Here is a 19,587-nt window from a genome sequence, read left to right as displayed (position 1 = left end):
TTAGCCTAGTACTTTTTGTTACTATTAATATAATATTAATATGTGAGGTAAATTTTTGGGACCCAATATGTGTTTTTTTAGAGTGCACCATTGGAGTAAAAAAATGAATGAGTTGCTTTAAGATGATTTGTCATAATGGTACCCATAAAATAACCATTTATAGAGATCACCACTGGAGGTGTTCTTACATACTGTACCATAGGCACGGTTCAACCTGTTCCTCACACAAGCTTTTCTAAACACTGTCGTTTGAGTAGTTCTTATGAAACGGTTGATCAAATTTTATCCAAGTATTTTCCTTATTAAACCATCAAATTTTATATTTCATGTTTTAAGCTTTAGTTGACGCTTGAGCTGGAGATGTTTGTAAAATTATATGCTTTCTATATAGCTTGGACTTGGCATTTAAAAGTCCAATTTTGGAACTATTTTGACCGACCTTGTGCAAATTTGTCTATTCTATTGACTCAGATAACAATGAACCATTGAATCGTATTCTGAAGTCGTCAATTAAATTGAGTAGAGGGTCTGAATCAAAATCTTCGTAAGACTATGAAATTAAACAATGGGTAGCTGTCAAGCAAATACAACAAGTGATTGATCCCAATTAAAAACCAGAAAACCACTATTATTATTCTTCTAAATCTATTTTTTTCAATAAAAATTATTGTGTTTGACTGTGGTCCTGCCACCAGGTAGGAGAACAAATTAACAATTTCGCTTGAAATATTTAACATCTTCCCAAAATATATAGGCAATATTAGAGAGGGATATTGTTTTTTTTTGAGAGATAGAGAGGGATATTGTTTTTTTTTGAGAGATAGAGAGGGATATTGTTGTAGATTAACCTTTGTAGACGAAAAGAAGTAAAAGATGGTGACGATTGTATGACACAAGCATACAAAATTTGAAGAGTATCTACAAAGCGTGATGCATTGAGTATATTGCATTCAACCACCATTTATTCCTCTACCTATACTGCTATGTTATGTCCATAGCCTTAGCCATAGCGCCGTAATAGAAGTTCCAATGAATACTATACTAGTACTAATTTTTTTTTTTTACAAACTTTAAATTCTACACACATCAAAACACAGTTCTAGATTTCAAACGTCTATCCAGATTTCAACCACCAGAGTTTACCATTTCATTTTCTTTTTTTAAGGGTCTCCACCATAGTTTTCAACTTATCGTTGGCAGATGCCAACCCTGTGACAACAGAATCCAAAGTGCGGTTGACCTCTTCCGCAATTTTCACCTACAAGAAAAAAGAAAAGAAAACGTATTAACACCATTACTTTTTTTTTTTTTTACGGAAGAGAAATTCTAATATGGTCACGGGACCAAATAAAAAGTGTTTGGTCACACACACATAAAAAAATGTTTTTTAATAATAAGGTGGAAATTGATAAAAAAAAGTGATTGAATATTTTATTGAGAATCTTTTTATGTGTGTGTGACCAAACACTTTTCATTTGGTCCTGTGACCATGGAAGAATAACTCTTTACGGAAACGGTATCCCTTACTTAAAACAATAGTAAAAACGTATTAACACCATTACTTTTTTTTTTTTTTACGGAAACGGTATGCCTTACTTAAAACAATAGTAATAAAGAACCAGTAGGAAATGTCAGAATACTTGCCATATTGTACTGTGCAGCATAAGAAACAGCCTTTTCCATGGCATCTTGGGCCATCTTACGAGTCGTCTTATGACCACCTTTCTTACCAGTCTTATTACGACCTTTCTTACCGGTTTTCTTTCGTTGCATCCTAATGATAAAAAAAAATAAAAACGATCAAAGAAAATACAAACTAATCATAAAACAGATAAAAAAAATGACAATTAACATACAGTTTAATAAAAGCATAAATCAATGGAGAATAAGACTGGAAAGAAGCATGCGTCAGTGGAACATAAAACTAAAAAAAGCATGCATCAATGGTGCATAAAACTAGAAAGAATCATAAAACTAAAAAAAGCAACAAACATGAATGAATATCGATTATCCGTGAATAACGCTATCCAGATCTGAAAATTCTTAGCATATAACAGTTGATTATCGATGAATAACGAGAATTAAATAAAAAACGAGATAGACATCGATTATCGATGAATAACACATCTGAAAAACTAATAACAAGATCGAAATTGAATATTGAACTATGAATCATTCATAGCATAATAACGAGATCGACATCTATAAAATCAAAACAGAATCGATATCGATCATCGTAATCCAGATCTAAATAATTCTTAGCATAACAATCAATATCAATTAACGACATCGAAATCGATATATCATGAATAACGACATCGAAATCGATTATCGATGAACAACGAGATTTGAATCATTCATCGAATAACGAGATCGAAATTTGAGAAATTAACAACTAGATAGATTATCGATGAATAACGTGATCCAGATCTGAAAAATTAGTAGGAAATCAATATTGATTATGCGATGATGCATATTGTGTAAAGAGAAATGCGAACCTGAATGGAAATTCGGTTATGATCAGAGTGTGATAGAAGATGAAAGAGAAAGACAAACGTAAAGGAAAATCAAGGGAATGTGAAAGAATAGCAAATATCTGAGTCGAGGATCGAGTCTATATAGGGTTTCCACAGAGAAGTTCTGGACGCGAAATTGGTTCAACTCTCATCTGCACAGATGCCTGACTTATCATTAGTATTATTTGCACATGACTGCTTCCTCTTCTTTAGAGCATATGTGAAAAGAAAGTGAATAAACCCCAACAGAACTCCATAAACGTATGTTAAACACACTTGGGGTTCCACAAGTTTTTGGGACTTGAAAGTATCTGGGATTATAATCCATGATTGGCAGAAGTAAAAAAGCGACTTTTAAGTTTTGTGGAATGAGTTTCAAAGCTTTCAACATAGCTATGGTTGGAAAGCAAACATAAAAGTTGATAAATAGCCCGGACTCGCTTATCAATAAATTTTTCATAGCTAAATATTTTTCATAAAGTGAAAATTTTGGTGCATCTATTAAATTGGGGCCATGTGTGGATGGGTACATGGAGTGTTAAAGAGGTGGTGACCCGAGGGTTTCAATGGAGTATTGGCACGGGAGAAACCATATTGGTTTGGAATTAGCCTTGGCTTCGTGATCATATTACCCCATCAGCAGACTTGCACACCATGTGGGATCAACTTACAGAAATGCATATGCTAAGGTCAAATACCAAGCAATGGAACATGGGGTTCATCAACTATGTTTTTTATTTTGACACAACTCAACAAACTTTCCAAATGCCATTATTGCCATTAGTCCATGACAATGTAGCTACCTAGAGGTTTGAAAGGGACGATCATTACACAATCTGTAATGCTTATTGAGAAATCATCAACAATGATAGTGTTATGACGCAACAAGGAGTAACAGGTCATTGGAGTATCATCTGGAAGCTTAAACTGCCACCAAAGGTTAAAAACTTGTGTTATTTGTGTGGTATGGGTCGAGCATGATGAAGATAGCAATCGTCTATTTTTTGTTTGTAGTAAGAGTATTGGATGTTAACAGCGTGGATTCTCCAAAATCTAGATGCTCACCAAAGGCTTACTTTTGGAGTCATATTTGCCATTAAAAAATATTTTGATCAATTTCAAGAACATTTGAAACATTGAAAATTAGTTTTGAACAAAAGTGACTTTTAATTGCAATTATTCCAATGTCTTCTGATGCAATATGTGCTTAATTTCCAATTTCGATTTTTGGAAATTACGGTTTTGCTGAGTTTTATTAAAAGATTTTGATCATTAAGATATGATCTCTGCATAAGACTACTTCCTCTTCTTCAGAGCATATGTGAAAAGAAAGTGAATAAACAACAGCAGAACTCCATAAACGTATATTAGACACGCTTGGGGTTCCACAAGTTCTTGGAACTCGAAAGTATTTGAAATTCCCGTCCATGATTGGCAGAAGTAAAAAAGCGACTTTCAAGTTTTGTGGAATGAGTTTCAAAGCTTTCAACATGGCCATGATTGGAAAGCAAACATGGAAGTTGATAAATAGCCCGGACTCGCTTATCACTAAAAAAAATTAAGTTAAATATTTTCCAACACAATAGGGACTATGAGTGGACAGGTACATGGAGTGTTAAAGAGGTGGTGGCTCGAGGGTTTCAATGGAGCATTAACACGAGAGAAACCATACTGGTTTGGAATTAGTCTTGGCTTCTTGATCATATGTGTATTACGCCATCAACATATTTTCACACCATGTGTGATGAGTTTACGATAACGCATATGTTGAGGTCAAATACCAAGCAATGGAATATGAAGTTCATCTACTATGTTTTTGATTCTGACACAACTCAACAAACTTCCCAAACGCCACTGCTGCCATCGGCCCATGACAATGTAAGCTACCTAGAGGTTTGAAAGGGACGATCATTACACAAACCGCAATGCTTATCAGGAAATCATCGACAATGATAGTGTTGTGACACAACATAGAGTAACAGTTCATTGGAGTATTATTTGGAAGCTTAAACTCCCACCAAAGGTTAGAAACTTGTGTTATTTGTGTGGTATGTGTGATCAAGTATGTGGAAGGTAACAATCATCTATTTTTTGTTTGTAGCAAGAGTATTGGATATTAGCAGCATGTATGACTATGGCATATCATTCCACAGGTTCGGAAAACTATGTCATCTTAGCTCTACAGATATCTTTTCTATTATCCAAAATATAAATGCTCGCCAAAGGCTGGTTTTTGGAGTCACCTTGTGGAGTTTATGAAAGCACAAAAAGTCAAAAATAACAAGGGGTGCAATAATGGTGTTAAAACAATTCAAGACATACGTGAATGCGCAAGACGCGCGCAACATAAGACCAAGTACTACACAGTAATGCGACAATGATCAATGGATCGACCAAAGTGTAGTTTGCTTCAAATGCAATGTGGATGTATCTTTTTTCCCATTCACTTGATAAAGTGGGTATTGGAATATGTATTTGGGAATATATTGTTCTATTGTATGTTCTTCCCTACATCAGTTCATTCATCGTACATTTCAATCTTGAACTATTATTCTTTTATGGGTTAATAGTGTTTTACCCCCTGTAATATATGTCATTTCCGGGTTTACCCCCTGTAAAATATTTGTTTTGGTTTACCCCCTGTAAAATATATTTTTTCCAGAATACCCCCTAATAGGCCATACGAAAACGAATTTATTTTTTTTCTTCAGAAATTTTGGTTTTTGCATAGCCTATTAGGGGGGGTATTTTGAAAAAAAAATATTTTATAGGGGGGTAAAACAAAAAAAATATTTTACAGGGGATAAACTTGGAAATGACATATATTACAGAGGGTAAAACACCATTAACCCTTCTTTTATATCTAGGCAAGTTGTGTAAGTTGGAAGTCTTTTGGATATATTGTGTACCATGAAAACCAGTGTGTGAAAGAAAGTTGCTAAGGTCGGCTTTATAGTTGGATTTATAAATTTCATTGGATAAGTTAATTATTTGAAATTTGAAGGTTGAATGTGAACTATTAAACCATTAAATTTTATATTTCATGTTTTAAAGCTTTTTACATGACGCTTGAGCTGGAGGTGCTTGTAATATTACATGCTCTCGCTAGCTTGGACTTGGGATTTAATCGTCCACTTTTACTTAAAATGAATGCTAACCTGAAGTGATGCCATGTGCTCAACTAACACATTATAATTTTAGAGCAACCTTGAACAAGTTTGTCAATTCACTCAATAATGAACGTAAAACAAAACTTTGAATCGTGTTATAATTAAGAGAAATGATATTCTAACAACCATTTTGTGACAACCTATGTGACAACTTTATCTCTCATACTCACATTATCTTTTTACTTTCTCTCTATTGCTTTGGTTTCCGTTTCACTATCTACTTTTCCTTTAAAAATTGGTGGTTGTCACAAAAGTTGTTAATTTTTGGTTGTTAGGATATCATTGCTCTATAATTAAACTGAGTAGAGGGTCTAACTTCAACCGAGTGGATCAACCCTGCTAAATTAAAAACGAGTAAATCATCAAATTAATCTCTCAAACGAAATATCAAATCATAGAATTAATGATTCTTGTGCTCCTTATTGTGGACTTCTAGAACGATTGCATATCCCCTATTAGCACACCATGACCGAGCAGGTCTTTGCATTTTGCAAACATAATTAACAAATAACCTACCCAAACACATGCCAGATCATATGTCAACGACCAATCACGTCTGCGCATTGCTTATCTACAGAAAGGTTCAGCAATTTCACTTTTAAGAAAGGTTCTACACTCCTACTAATTAAGTTTTGAGAAGCAAGTAAAAAATATAGAATTCTAAATCTTTCAAAAATATTCTTCAAATATGTTGAACTGTTTTAATTTGGTTTCATTTATTGACAAAATTCGAGCCCAAACCCAACACAACATAATAGGATCAGCGTGTATTTTCCTTCAAAAACCAAACAATATCTCCTTCAAATGCAGTAAAATGGGCTTTCTCCAAAGATTTCTAGCATGTATATAACTTAAAATTAAAACTAAACTGAAGTCAGCCACATCTTCAAATGACAACAGCTAGTTCTACAATTGATAAAAAAGAAGGAATAAGACATTGATAAGTAAAATAACTAGTTCAAGACTTCCCGGACTGATCATGACACCAAAAATACTACATCAGATATAGCAAATTTCTAGTCCAAAAGCGACTGCAGAACAGCATAACACATCAATATCAAGGACTTCTCTAAGCAACCAAAGTGCTGGCAGTTGTTGATTCGCTGCAAAAGAGATAAGTCAATAACATCAGGATACATTAGAATTGCACCACAAAATACAAGATACTGGCATCCAACCGACAAAAGCAATAAAAATCTAGGATCAAATTAGAACATACACAATTCTAGCATCAGATATGTGTGCACAGAAAACAAAGAAGCATATCAAACAAGAAGCTAGAATAGAATTTCAACATAACTAATAGCAAAGTATCAAATGAATTCATAATCACATGTCATAACCATTATATTATTAAGCAAACAGTAGAAATATGACTTCGTGAAAGGGTGCAAAATGTAAAATTTATTCCTCAATACTTGACAAGAGGAAAAACAATGAAATTTGGGTTATAGGTTAACATTTACTACAATGGCATAGGGGGGAAGATATCCCTAACATAGATCAAAATGTCTTTACTCCACACATCAAAACATGGTTAAACTCTAATAAATTATTTATACATGAGAAAAACCAATGGCTCGGCATCCTTCTAGTACATACACAATTCTAGCATCAGATATGTGTGCACAGAAAACAAAGAAGCATATCAAACAAGAAGCTAGAATAGAATTTCAACATAACTAATAGCAAAGTATCAAATGAATTCATAATCACATGTCATAACCATTATATTATTAAGCAAACAGTAGAAATATGACTTCGTGAAAGGGTGCAAAATGTAAAATTTATTCCTCAATACTTGACAAGAGGAAAAACAATGAAATTTGGGTTATAGGTTAACATTTACTACAATGGCATAGGGGGGAAGATATCCCTAACATAGATCAAAATGTCTTTACTCCACACATCAAAACATGGTTAAACTCTAATAAATTATTTATACATGAGAAAAACCAATGGCTCGGCATCCTTTTCTAGTACTACCACAGGTAAACAAAGCATCATGTTGCCCACCAATAAGAGTAAACAAATAAGTTACTTACTACTTCCAGACTGGTGGGAGTTTCTTGGTCTTCTTGTAATAACGAGCAAGACGGTGGATTCTGCTCTCCACAAGAATCAACCTGAACTTGGAGTCCTTATCCTTTCTGTTCCTTTCCAAATGCTTCCTAATTGAAACTGCCTTCTTGATCAAATGGTACAGATCCTCAGGAATTTCAGGTGCAAGTCCTAAAATCAACCCCAAAAGAAATTTCATTTACTGCATATGTCATGTTTGTATAAACAGCTAAATTAAAACTACAGCATAAGTGACTATGATAAGTGCTTATAAATAAACTATTTCAATAACAAAGATAAGATAAATCAAAATTCTCCAATATAACCTATATAACGTGTTTTCATAAGCTATGGTTGTTAATCTAAATGTGCCTAACCTGTCCATACACTGTTTCTATAAGTTCTCATAATCAATTTCACAAGTGCTTATGCTAATGCCATACACTTTTCTATAAGTTCTCCTAATCAGTTTAACAAGTGCTTATGCTACTAAATGAGTACAAATAAAACAATCCCCACATGCCCGTCCCATATGTAAATAAATTGAAAACAACTTATGCAAATATCATACACTATAATAATGCTCTCTCAATTAGTCTCACAAGTGCTTATGCTACTAAATGTATTCAAAGAAGCCAATCCAAACACGCCCCATATTCTAAAATGACAAAAAAAAAAAAAAAATCCAATAACAATTACAAACAGAAAAGAACATACCATGAGCCTTGAGGATCCTGAGGATTTTGCTGCCAGTGATAAACTTGACCTGAGCAATTCCATGAGAATCCCTAAGAATAACACCGATCTGAGAAGGAGTCAAACCCTTCTTTGCAAACTTGCAAATAGTCTCTTCCACCTATAATTCAAATAAAAAAAATCACATTTTTAAGCTTAATAAATCAATCAATTAATAACATAACAACAGAACATTGACAAAAAAATGATGATGGGTAAAAGAAGAATTACATCTTGTGTAGAGGTCTTGAGCCATCCTGGTGCAGACCTCTTGTATGGTAAAGCAGAAGATGAAATTCCCTTACTGTAACCAAAAATTGAAACAATTCAAAACAAAAAACATTGATTTTTGAACGAAGAAAACGAAATTGATTGAAAAAATAGATGAAATTGCGATTGAGAATGGGGAATGGAAACGAACCCGCCACTATGCATACGCCCCATGATTGCTGAAGCTTTGAGCTGCGCGCTTTGTGATTAGGGTTTTGCTCTGCCGAAACGACGATTTTTGTGAAATCCAAACCCTAGTTCTGGTTCACTTGTGTAGCTTTTATAAATGAAGCAGACAACACCCTCGTACTACGTCGTTTTGCACAATTGAAAAAAAAAAATGAATAATAAAATATGTACTTTTTTTTATCATTTTTATTTTCAAATTTTATTTAAAAAACAAGAAATTGTTTTTGTAGAAAAAAAATAGGATTTTTCTAACATATGCAACATTGCATAGGTTAAGCTCCAATAAATATGTCCTCGTTTTTTCAAAAAAAAATGTCATCGTGAGCTTAATTCAGTTGGTTGGGACAATGTCCGTGATTCAAACCCCGGCCACTACAAAAAAAAACCCAACAAATATACACATCATTTTTGTAAACATAGTTGTCCTATTAATTATTCTAATCTTGAAAATTGGATTTTTTTTACTCTCCTATTAATCATTCTACATTTTTAATAGAATACTAGCAACTGACCCGTGCTGAGCACGGGCCCGTGCTCCGCACGGGCAAATTCGAATCGGGGTTTATGCATCAAAGGACATTACAATGCTATATGAATTGAGAAAATAAGAAAAAAATAATGATAAAGTTGACGCTAGTGATAAAAGGATAAATTACATTGACTTCCCTTGAGATTTTCTTAAATAACCCCTTCTACTTTTCCGAACACATCAATCTCCCTTCATTTTATCCATTTCAATAACTTTGTGAATATATAATTTAATTTCAATCATTTTGGTTTATTTGTATTTGTTTTTTCTTTTCACAATTAGGTTAAATGAGGTTTTTTACTTGCATTGGAGAAACAATGACAACATTTGTTTTTACCACCAAATAAAATCAAACATCGGCTATTACATAAGAGATCAAAAGAGAATATAGAAATGAGACGAATTTTGGTGGATGGACATTGTGGTTGATCAATGAAAAGGAAATAATATTCGATATATCCGTTTTATTACATTAGAGTTTAAAAAGTAAACTTTTAACCTAGGAACAATAAGTTGGAAAATCACCTAAATGAAAAATGGAAAGGAAAAATGGTTGAAAATTAAGTGAGTTTATACCTGTATGAAGAAGTTAATTGCTCAAAAAAATGGATTTAACAAAGTTTAAACCATGTTATATTATAAAGGAAGTGCTTGTTAATTTGATAAAAAAAAAAGGAGATTAGTGTTTAATTAAAAAATAGAGTGGATGTTTAATTTATTTAAGAAGACCTTAAGGGAGGTTAGGGTAATTTTCCCATGATAAAATCATTGAAATAGTTGTTATTAAATATTATGAAGTGCTAAACTAAAAATATTTAAAAATGTTAAAAATAATAAAGATTTTATTATTGATAAAGATGTGATTATGAGTCCCGTGTATGAATTGTTCAACTATATTGTTTAGTGACTCATTTATAAATTTTTTCCAATGTTTTTTAATTCTCCGTTGTTTACATTTAGATCTACATGTTTCAAGGTGTCTTGTTTGCCTACACTCTGGTTCTTTAGCTCGAAAGAGCTTTCATGCTTGCTGATTTCTTCAGGGAGCTGTTGCACTTGAATTTTGACAACCTAGTTTTGCGCCCGTACACGGGTTCACTGGGTTGCGCCCGTGATTAGTGATTTTTTTTAGGATAGATTAGGTTGTATCCCCATTTTGGGTTGTACATGAGTCAGGTCTAATGCACATAGTCTCTTTATCTATTTCCTTTTATTTAATATAATTTTTCTTTTAACTATAAAAAAGATAAAGAAAAAAAGGCAAATTATTTTTATAAAAGAAGCAATCTTGAAAATGTGTAATTATTTTTGAAGGAGAAAATGTGTAATTTTTTGGAAATATATTTTGCAACTTTCTTGAAGTTATGTTTTTTTTTATGAACGAAGTTATGTTTTTTTAGTTTATTATCAATCAGATATAATTGAATGTAAAATCATTTTTATAAAAAATAATTTAGTATTTTTAGATACATCAATATAAAAGGAATTTTTTGTTACAAAATCACATCAATCTTTTGAAAGTTATTTTCTCTCTTGGGCAAATAAGATGTTTTGTTATAAAAGACACAAAAAGATAAATATATGTTGAGGTGTCAAAATGTAAATATGGGGAAAAATTGTGTTTTTATGGTCATGAACTTTCATAATTAGAGAAAGATAATAGAATGTAAATTGTTGTTAACTCTTTAGATATTTAGAAATTGAACTATAGGAAAATTTGTTTTGATTGATATTTAGATTAAGTTTGTTTGTTCTTTAAAAAAAGATTACGTTAGTGTACGTATTTTTGTTTTTGAGAGAGTTTAAGTTAGTGTATTTTATTGAGTGGGTTTGTTCTAATTTTTTTATAAGAGAGAAAAAAATATAGGGATGTTGAAGCAAAAGACACAAAATGATATAATTTTGATGACATGTCAAAAAATTAAGAAGGGGTAACAAAATGATAAAAAAATTAAGTTTTATAATTAGAGTATAGATTTTCTTACTGCATTTTTCCATCGGCTACCAAAAATAAAAAACTTAGTTTCATATTTTGTATCCAAATATTTTTTGTTACAAGTTTAAGTTTAAGGGTGTTTAAATACTTTGGAGACCCATCTTTCAAAAAAAAAATATTTTTGAGACCCATAAAAAATTACCTTTGTTTTTCTTTTGAAGGATCGAGAAATACTTTTACGAGAATTTAGTTTTTGGCCCGCTATATAGTTAATTTATTCATAATCAGTTTTCGTCTTTGTAAAAAAAAAATAGCAATCAGTCTTAATCTGTGAAGCCCCGATACTTCAAAATGGATGACGTACCGTATCCCCTGCGTATCCTGCACCGATACCCGCTCGATACTTGCCGATACGTATCCGGAGAGTATCCAAATATTAAATTTTAATTTTAAACAAAAATAATTATCCGATACTTTCCGATACGTCCCGATACGCACGGATACTTGTGTTTTTTTTATATGATTTTGATTTCTGTTATTTTTTTTTAAAATAAGAATAAAAACATTATATTACTATAATATATATACATTTCATTTATCTTTCTTTGGTGTCAGTACGACCCACACCACACCACACAATCAATTGCATCTTCCCCTTTCTAAAAAATTAGGGTTTCAACTTTTTCTTCCAAAGTGGTCGCCGTCCACTTTGGCCATTGTCGAACTGCTCGGCCATTTTCTTGTCAAGGAAAGAAGATGGATATAAAAAAGGACAATCAAGAATGTGGGACATTAGTAGAGATGCGCATGAACCGCTTGATGATGTTGGAATCGAGTTAGCAGAGTTGTCTTTGGATGAACCAGATTTGGAAGCTGATTTGTATCTTGATGATGGGAATGGAGGAGAGGAGATGTAAAAGTTAGTTACATGTTAGTGTTAACTCTTAGCACTGATGTGTTGTTTTTTGGATATAGTGCTTTTTTTGGATCGATATAGTATAACACTGACAATGTTCCTTTTGGATATAGTGTAGCATTGATGTATAACACTGATGATGCTCTTTTTGGTATATATTGCGTATGTAATTGACTAATGACCACTCTCTTAATCATCAATATTATTTATATTTATGTTAATGTGCTACGAGCTTGGTTTCTTGTGTTTGTTAATATATTTGCATATTAAAAAAATAGTTATAATTATATTGTACATTTAATTATATAATTTTTTTATTAACGTATCTCAGGCGTATCGTATCTTGATTTTTGAAATTTTTCCGTATCGACGTATCGGTGCAGTATCGTATCCGTATCGTATCTCGTATCTGGGCTTCACATGTCTTAATCTATCCAAATAAAATGACACCACATATGACGATTTTTTTTTAAGACAGAAAAATGTAACAAATGTCAGTTAAAAATAACAAAGTATTTAAATAATTTTCCCTCAAAAAAAGTATTTAAATAATTTATCAAAAAAAGTAATGAAAGAAAAGATTTTATAAAAAAATCATTAATAGGAGAGAGGTAGAGAAAAAAAAAACCATTTTTCAATAAAAGAACAATAAATAAGACAACATATGTGGACAAATATGGTGCATTTATTGGAGCTTTAGAAAAATTAAAAAAAGAGTAATGCTATTTAACGGGAAGGATATTGTCCCGAGTTTATCCCGACCAACAATTAACCAATCAAAAGCCTTCCTGTGCAGAAAAAAGGGGGCGGTGGGGTATGGCTGTTGAAATTTATCAAGTGGAATACTCATTCGGGAACCTCTCGGGAAGATATTTCTCGGGACGTTTAGCAATATTGTTAAAAAAAATAATCTGGTATACTTTTTTCATCTAAAACTTTTTTTTTTAAGAAGAGTAATTAAGCTTTTATACTCAATCTAAAATACTTTTAGACTTGTTTCTAATCACGTCACACTCTAATGTTCTTTTACTATGTTTCTTCCTGAAATTTCTCCATATAGATTTTAATAAATCATAGTTTACGCAAATTACATCTTTTTATGGTGGTGGCCGAGGTTCGAACCCCGGACCTTGCATATTTTACGCATTGTCTATACCAACTGAGCTAAGCTCACGAGAACATCTCACATATAATAAAGGTTACACAAAAATATGGATAACATTAAATCATGTAGCACACATTAAAAGTGTCGTTAAGATAGATATTTATAACAAGTTAGTCATTTTAAGTTTTTTTGTTACAAATTGCTCCTTTTTGTTTTTTTTTTGTTATAAATTGATCTTTAAGTCATAAATTATTTACACTATTATCCATTTTTATAGTCGAATTGTGCTTATGGATCATTTAACATTGAGATTGTAGGTTCAAAAGTGTTTATGACAACAAACATGATTACCTACGCACGTTTTTTTTCTTCTTGTTAAGTATCATAATTTTATAGATAAATATTTCATCGACAATATTATATATAAGTAATCGATCAATTTTTTTTCAATATTGACTAATACACATATGAACCTTAATTTGATTTGTTTGTTATTCTGCTTCAAGCACAAAAACTAAGTTCCTCGTTTTTTTTACCTTTATGAAACACACACCTTTGAAAAAAAATATAAATTTGAGCTTTCGAAACCAAATAATATTCTTTGAACAATTAAATTATAGTTACAAACATTTTATAGCACTTTTCAAAGGAGCCTAATTACCTTTTCCAATATGGTTGCTTAAGCTACTAAAGCTTTATTGCTAAAAACACAAACTTGATAAAAAGTTGTTAATAATCGATATGGCTAGTGAAGAAAATGTAGAATTAGAGCAAGATGATAAGTAGCTTAGGAAGGGTGGAATCAATCATCAACAACACATTCATAATACTAGAACCAAATGATGAATCGTTTTGATACACAATCAAACTAATTTATCTGATCTCACAACTAACCTAATTCTTCCGTTGTAATTAGTTTTATTTATATGTGACTAGCTATGATTAGTTAGATCACCGGTGAATATTGCATATGTATAGCAGACTCATTTTCGTGTAAACATTTTCTTAGTTCAAATAAACTTCTATTGTGAAACACTAAATGCAAAGCCCTAAAAATTTATTTTATGTATTCATAATTATTTTATTATATTTATGTTTTAAAATTATTTTATCACCATTTTTTTTATAAAATGATTCTAGTTTCATATGATCTTATTTAAGCGAATGAACTCTACCATAATCTCTTATACTACCTAGTTTTAGAGGCGAAACTATTTTTTGTATTATATCCTTAACTATTTTATATTTTTTTTTTATCCTTTTTATTTTTTAATTTATCTTTCATGAATGAATGATAATTTAATACAATAATCCATAATTTGTCTTTTCTAGATAAAAATACCTTTTTTATTTTAATTTTTATGAAATAGTTAAAACAACTTATAATATAAGATGAAACCCTTTAAACTACTTGTTAGAAAAATCTAACTTTATCTAAGTGGTTCAGATACGGTGAATCGAACACGTAAGTATGCCATAATAAAAAAAAAAAAAAGTGAATTTCATCTGTCACTACCACCCATCATCGACTGCAACCCTCCCTTGCCACTACCATCGACCATAGCTCGCCCACCACCACAACCATTGACCATGGATTGTATGTGTCCTTAAAAGTTAGCACCGCCACCACCCATCATGTGTCGAGGTATGTTCAAAGACTAAACATTAACACCACGTATCTATCAAGACCAGTGTCATTTTTAGGTAAATCAAAATTCAAACTAGGGTTATCATTTGAAAATTTTTGCGACTTGTTCTTATTGTTGTTGTATGGTTTTTGTGGACTCCATAGCTTAGCGTGTATCTTTGATTTTTCTGGCCTTTCGATCATAACACTCGGGTCAACATTTCGTGAAACTGTTACCTTCACTTGTTCATCATCTATCCTTGTTTTATATACTCCTGTCAATCATTAATCAACACCCATAATCAACGTTTACTCTCAAAATCATCTATTCTCGTTGTATGGATAATAATGACATTAATTAAATAAATCAGAATATTAAGTGTGATTACCTTCAATATTCATAAAAAAATTCTTAATTTTATTTTTAGATTCATCACAGTCTATGTTCACTTTTAGAACACATTTATGCATACGCAAAAAAAGAAGGATCAAACATATTTACTCCATGGTTTAAAAACATAAAATAAAGAGAAATGCGATAAAATAAAACTTAGAAATGTTCAAAACCAAAAAAAATAAAAAATAAGAAGAAGAACACATTTCAGCATGATCAGATTCATTCCATTGTTTAAAAACATAAAATAAAAAGATATGTGATAATAAAACTTAGAAATGTTCAAAACACAAAAGCAAAAAAGAAAACAAAATAAAATAGATAAGCATAAAAATAACACATTTATGCATGGTCAGATTAATTCATTCCACGCTTTAAAAACATAAAATAAAAAGAATTGTGATAAAATAAAACTTAGAAACGTTCAAACACAAAAATAAAAAAAATAAAAAAAGAAAACAAAATAAAGCAGAGAAACATAAAAAGAACGAGTTTTTGAATGGTCAAATTCTTTCCATGGTTTTAAAACGCAAAATAAAGAGAAACGTGATAAATCAAACTTAGAAATGTTCAAAACACAAAAGAAGAAAAAAAAGGAAAATAAAACAAAGAAACATAAAAAGGACACATTTCAGCATAATCAGATTCATTCCATGGTTTAAAAATATATATAAAAAAATGTGATAAAATAAAACTTAGAAATTTTCAAAATACTACTCACATATTCAATTTCTAAATAAAACAGTTTTTTGTTTGATTTTTTTATTTTTCAATTAACTTTCGGATTAACATTTTTGCCTGAGCTAGGACTTATGAGATGTACCACACCTTGTTTATAACCACATTTTGTTTATTACTTGCAGGTTTGAATTCTCAACATGAGTTTTATATAACAATGGTACGATACTTGATTTTGATAAAATCTAAATTTTACAACTTTACAAAACTTTAATATCAATTTGATTTTGGCGAAGTATCAATCCACACATACATTACAATATACATGTCAAATTATGATCATCCCTTCAAAAAAATAAAATGTCTATTATGATCACAATCTCTCAACCGACACAAACAAACAAATTGTTATAAAGGAACTTTAGGATTATCTGATTAGGTAAGTATGCGAACATATCAGCAATTTGTCAGCAAATATACTTGCTTCCAAAGTGCTGCGTGGATGTGAATGTGACTTGGACCCAATTCATATCGTTATGGTGACCTTGAACCCCTAAAAGACAAACACTTCCTTTTGGAACTATATATATATTTTTTGGCACAGCATCCTTTGAAGCTAATCTTATACATTTTCCTTATATAGCATAAACAATGGATAAAAGAATAAACGTGACTATTTGACCCTTTCCTGTTGCCACATATAGTATATCTCATACCTTATCAAAATCTCATCGTATCAGAGTCACCATTTACCAAGGTTATTTTATCTAATATGAAAAACAAGGAACTTGCGTAGTTGCGTACTGAAATATAAAATTCCACCGTTCTACATTTTCGTTAGTTATTTATTTTTTAAATAGCTAGCCAGGTTATTATGATATTATTAAAGTCACCATTTACCAAGGTTATTTTATCTAATATGAAAAACAAGGAACTTGCGTAGTTGCGTACTGAAATATAAAATTCCACCGTTCTACATTTTCGTTAGTTATTTATTTTTTAAATAGCTAGCCAGGTTATTATGATATTATTAATAGTAAGTAAAGAAAGATTAATCTAGCTAGTAGATAGGGATATGTGTATATAATATCATGAAGACGGCCATGGTTCTTAAAAAAAAATACGGTCATGGGAGCATGCATATATATATGGTTGGACGTTATTTTCAGTTTGGTTGGCCTATATGAACCCTATAATATTGTATTAGGATAATACTAATATCGAACAAGAGGCTAGGCCAAGTTGGGCAACCGTGAACTGCTGCCACTTGAGTTGAAACCAACTAATCAAGGGCAGCAATATATTGGTGTGCGTAAGGTGTAAATAAGCTAAGTAAGCTATTTGTATATCAATTAATTAATATTAATATTCCAGCCCAATTCATTCATTACATATTCGATCAAACCCGTTTATTTTATTTAAAAAATAAATTTAAACTTAAGAATGAGTTGAATTAATTAAATGAATCGTGCTTAAGCCTACATTAAGAACATCCCTTAAAAAAAATCATTAACAACTCGTGAAGTTTATAGAAAAAAAACGCGAGTAACTCCTTTTAATTGTTATTTTTGGATAACACTCCTTTTAATTTTACAGCATATAGTACATTTTTAACACTATTATATATAAGAGTAATGCTGATTCTCGCGAGACGGATTAACCCGAATTTGATATATAGAGTAAAAAAACACTATTATATATACAAGTAATTAAAACACACAAAATTTTCCCTCAAAAAAAGAAAAAAAAAACACACAAAATTTTAAAGGATTTTATTCGATTATAAGTTGATGACGGTCCTGTCAAAAAATAAAATGAAGTTGCTAATTGAGACTTTTCTAGGACTTTTATATAGCCAGACTTTTCTAGGACTAAAAATAGGTAATTATTTTGTACAGTTTGTATTTTTCTCTTTCACCATCACCAGGTTCGAACCTCAATCTCTTAACTCTCCCGATTCATTCCACTCTCAACTCAAATCGATCGAGTGATCCAACTTCTCATTTTTGTTATCATTTATTATTTATATTAATTATTTAAGTATGTAAACTACTCAATTCATATTTGATATGTAGTGTTTATTTTGTTCATACATCTTTTTTTGGTAGATATATTTGATATTTTTTGTTGTAGCTGAGAAGTTATGGATTTTCATTTTATGCATTATTGAAATGTAATAATTTAGAATCATAGATTTCCACATTAAGTATTTTTTATTGACAATATTAGGTGCACATTTTTTATTTGTACACTATTAACTAAAAAAAGGTAACAAAAATGTGCTTAAAAACTAAATTAGTTATAAATAAACAAATCTCAGGATTTTATATTTATTAATGAGTCTAAATGAAAGTAGTTTTTTATATTAGAAAGTAGTGTATTTAATGCATTGGGAATATATTCTTAAAAAACAAAACATTGAGAAGATATATACTTTATAGATCTCAAGTGTATACTTAGTTTTTCAATATCATCCTTATAGATCTCAAGTTCAAATCCTACATAACTTTTTTCTTGTTAGTAGACATTGGAACTGATCCCTCAAATTAGTCGATTTTTAAACCTAGAAATCGAATTTCAAGAAATAATAAAGAGTCAGTATGATGATATAAAAAAAAATGGAGTTGAAAAACTCAAAAGATAATCATAAAAGGCTTGTATATTTATGATTTGTATATTTAAGATTTGTTCTAAAATGCTTTTCTTTGGCTTCTCATAGATTTTCTCCACCAAAAGATAATCATATACAAGACACTTAAACACTAAATTTAAACATCTCAGCTAAGATGCAACAAACTTTAGTTCATTAAGTGTGTGTTTGGTTCAGCTTTGAATAGAATTGATTCTGATAGAATTGATTCTGACAGAATTGATTCTGAGAGAATTGATTTATGTTTGGATACAATTATGTCGAATTGATTAAACAAACTGATTTATGTTTGGATACAATTATGTAGAATTGCTTTTGAATGTATAATTACTAAAATAGACATAGCTAAAGGAGAATTGATAAAGAAGGAGAATTGATAAAGGGCAATAAAGGAAAATAATAGGTTGTAATAATAAAATATAATATTTACTGTTTATAATTGATTCTAGAAAAGCTAGAAGCTAGGATTTGTAGCTTCATGGAGAATTGCTTTTGGAGGATAAAAGCAATTCTGAAAAGCCAAACCAAACACGTTGTTTTTGGCTAGAATTGCTTTTGGCACTGTAGAGAATTGCTTTTGGCTAGACAGAAGCTGAACCAAACAGGCCCTAAATCGTCGGAGTCTAGTCCATTCCGCTGCATGCATCCGATCCCCACATTTATTTCTTTCTCAAAGGGTATTTATGTCTACATACATTGAACTGGATGTTAGCTGACAAGATCCCTACATGGCTGGCTTAAATGTACACGCATGACTAAGAGAGAGAAAGTAAGGGTAGCTTGACAACATTGCAACAAAGTCGTCAAAGAA

The 19,587-nt window shown here is 31.0% G+C and overlaps 2 protein-coding genes and 1 long non-coding RNA gene across 3 annotated transcripts in view; 1 reads left to right on the top strand and 2 right to left on the bottom strand.

Moving 5' to 3' along the window:
* LOC146901524 (uncharacterized) overlaps positions 1-5,540 on the top strand; it is an 84,602-nt gene extending 79,062 nt beyond the window's left edge. The window contains exon 9 of the mRNA XM_085732405.1: positions 5,384-5,540. Coding sequence (XP_085588531.1) covers positions 5,384-5,396 — 13 coding nt within the window. The 3' untranslated portion in view covers positions 5,397-5,540. The remainder of the gene's footprint in view (positions 1-5,383) is intronic.
* Positions 868-2,630, bottom strand: LOC146901525 (uncharacterized). The gene is made up of 3 exons (XR_015022167.1): positions 2,499-2,630; positions 1,645-1,774; positions 868-1,258 (listed from the first exon to the last, which is right to left on the bottom strand). It is a non-coding gene; the product is annotated as an uncharacterized LOC146901525 (long non-coding RNA).
* Positions 5,541-6,506: 966 nt separating the features above from the next.
* Positions 6,507-9,008, bottom strand: LOC146901523 (small ribosomal subunit protein uS15-like). The gene is made up of 5 exons (XM_085731584.1): positions 8,904-9,008; positions 8,714-8,786; positions 8,465-8,603; positions 7,732-7,918; positions 6,507-6,789 (listed from the first exon to the last, which is right to left on the bottom strand). The coding sequence occupies exons 1-5, from the start codon at positions 8,924-8,926 to the stop codon at positions 6,756-6,758; spliced, it is 456 nt and encodes a 151-aa protein (XP_085587710.1). The 5' UTR covers positions 8,927-9,008; the 3' UTR covers positions 6,507-6,755.
* Between the last annotated feature and the right edge of the window lie 10,579 nt (positions 9,009-19,587).

The sequence above is a fragment of the Medicago sativa genome, chromosome 8, assembly GCF_051527215.1.
Source record: "Medicago sativa cultivar Bolivia chromosome 8, Bolivia_mono, whole genome shotgun sequence".
Taxonomy (NCBI): domain Eukaryota; kingdom Viridiplantae; phylum Streptophyta; class Magnoliopsida; order Fabales; family Fabaceae; genus Medicago; species Medicago sativa.
Note: the sequence above shows the minus strand (reverse complement) of the source record. Positions and strands in the feature narration are given on the sequence as shown.

Coding starts and splice junctions, on each gene's coding strand:
- LOC146901523 (XM_085731584.1), bottom strand. CDS start 8,926: ATGGGGCGTATGCATAGTGGCGG. Junction 8,787..8,903: donor GGGCGTATGCATAGTGGCGG/GTTCGTTTCCAT, acceptor TTTTGGTTACAG/TAAGGGAATTTCATCTTCTG. Junction 7,919..8,464: donor CAGGATCCTCAAGGCTCATG/GTATGTTCTTTT, acceptor GGTTGATTTTAG/GACTTGCACCTGAAATTCCT.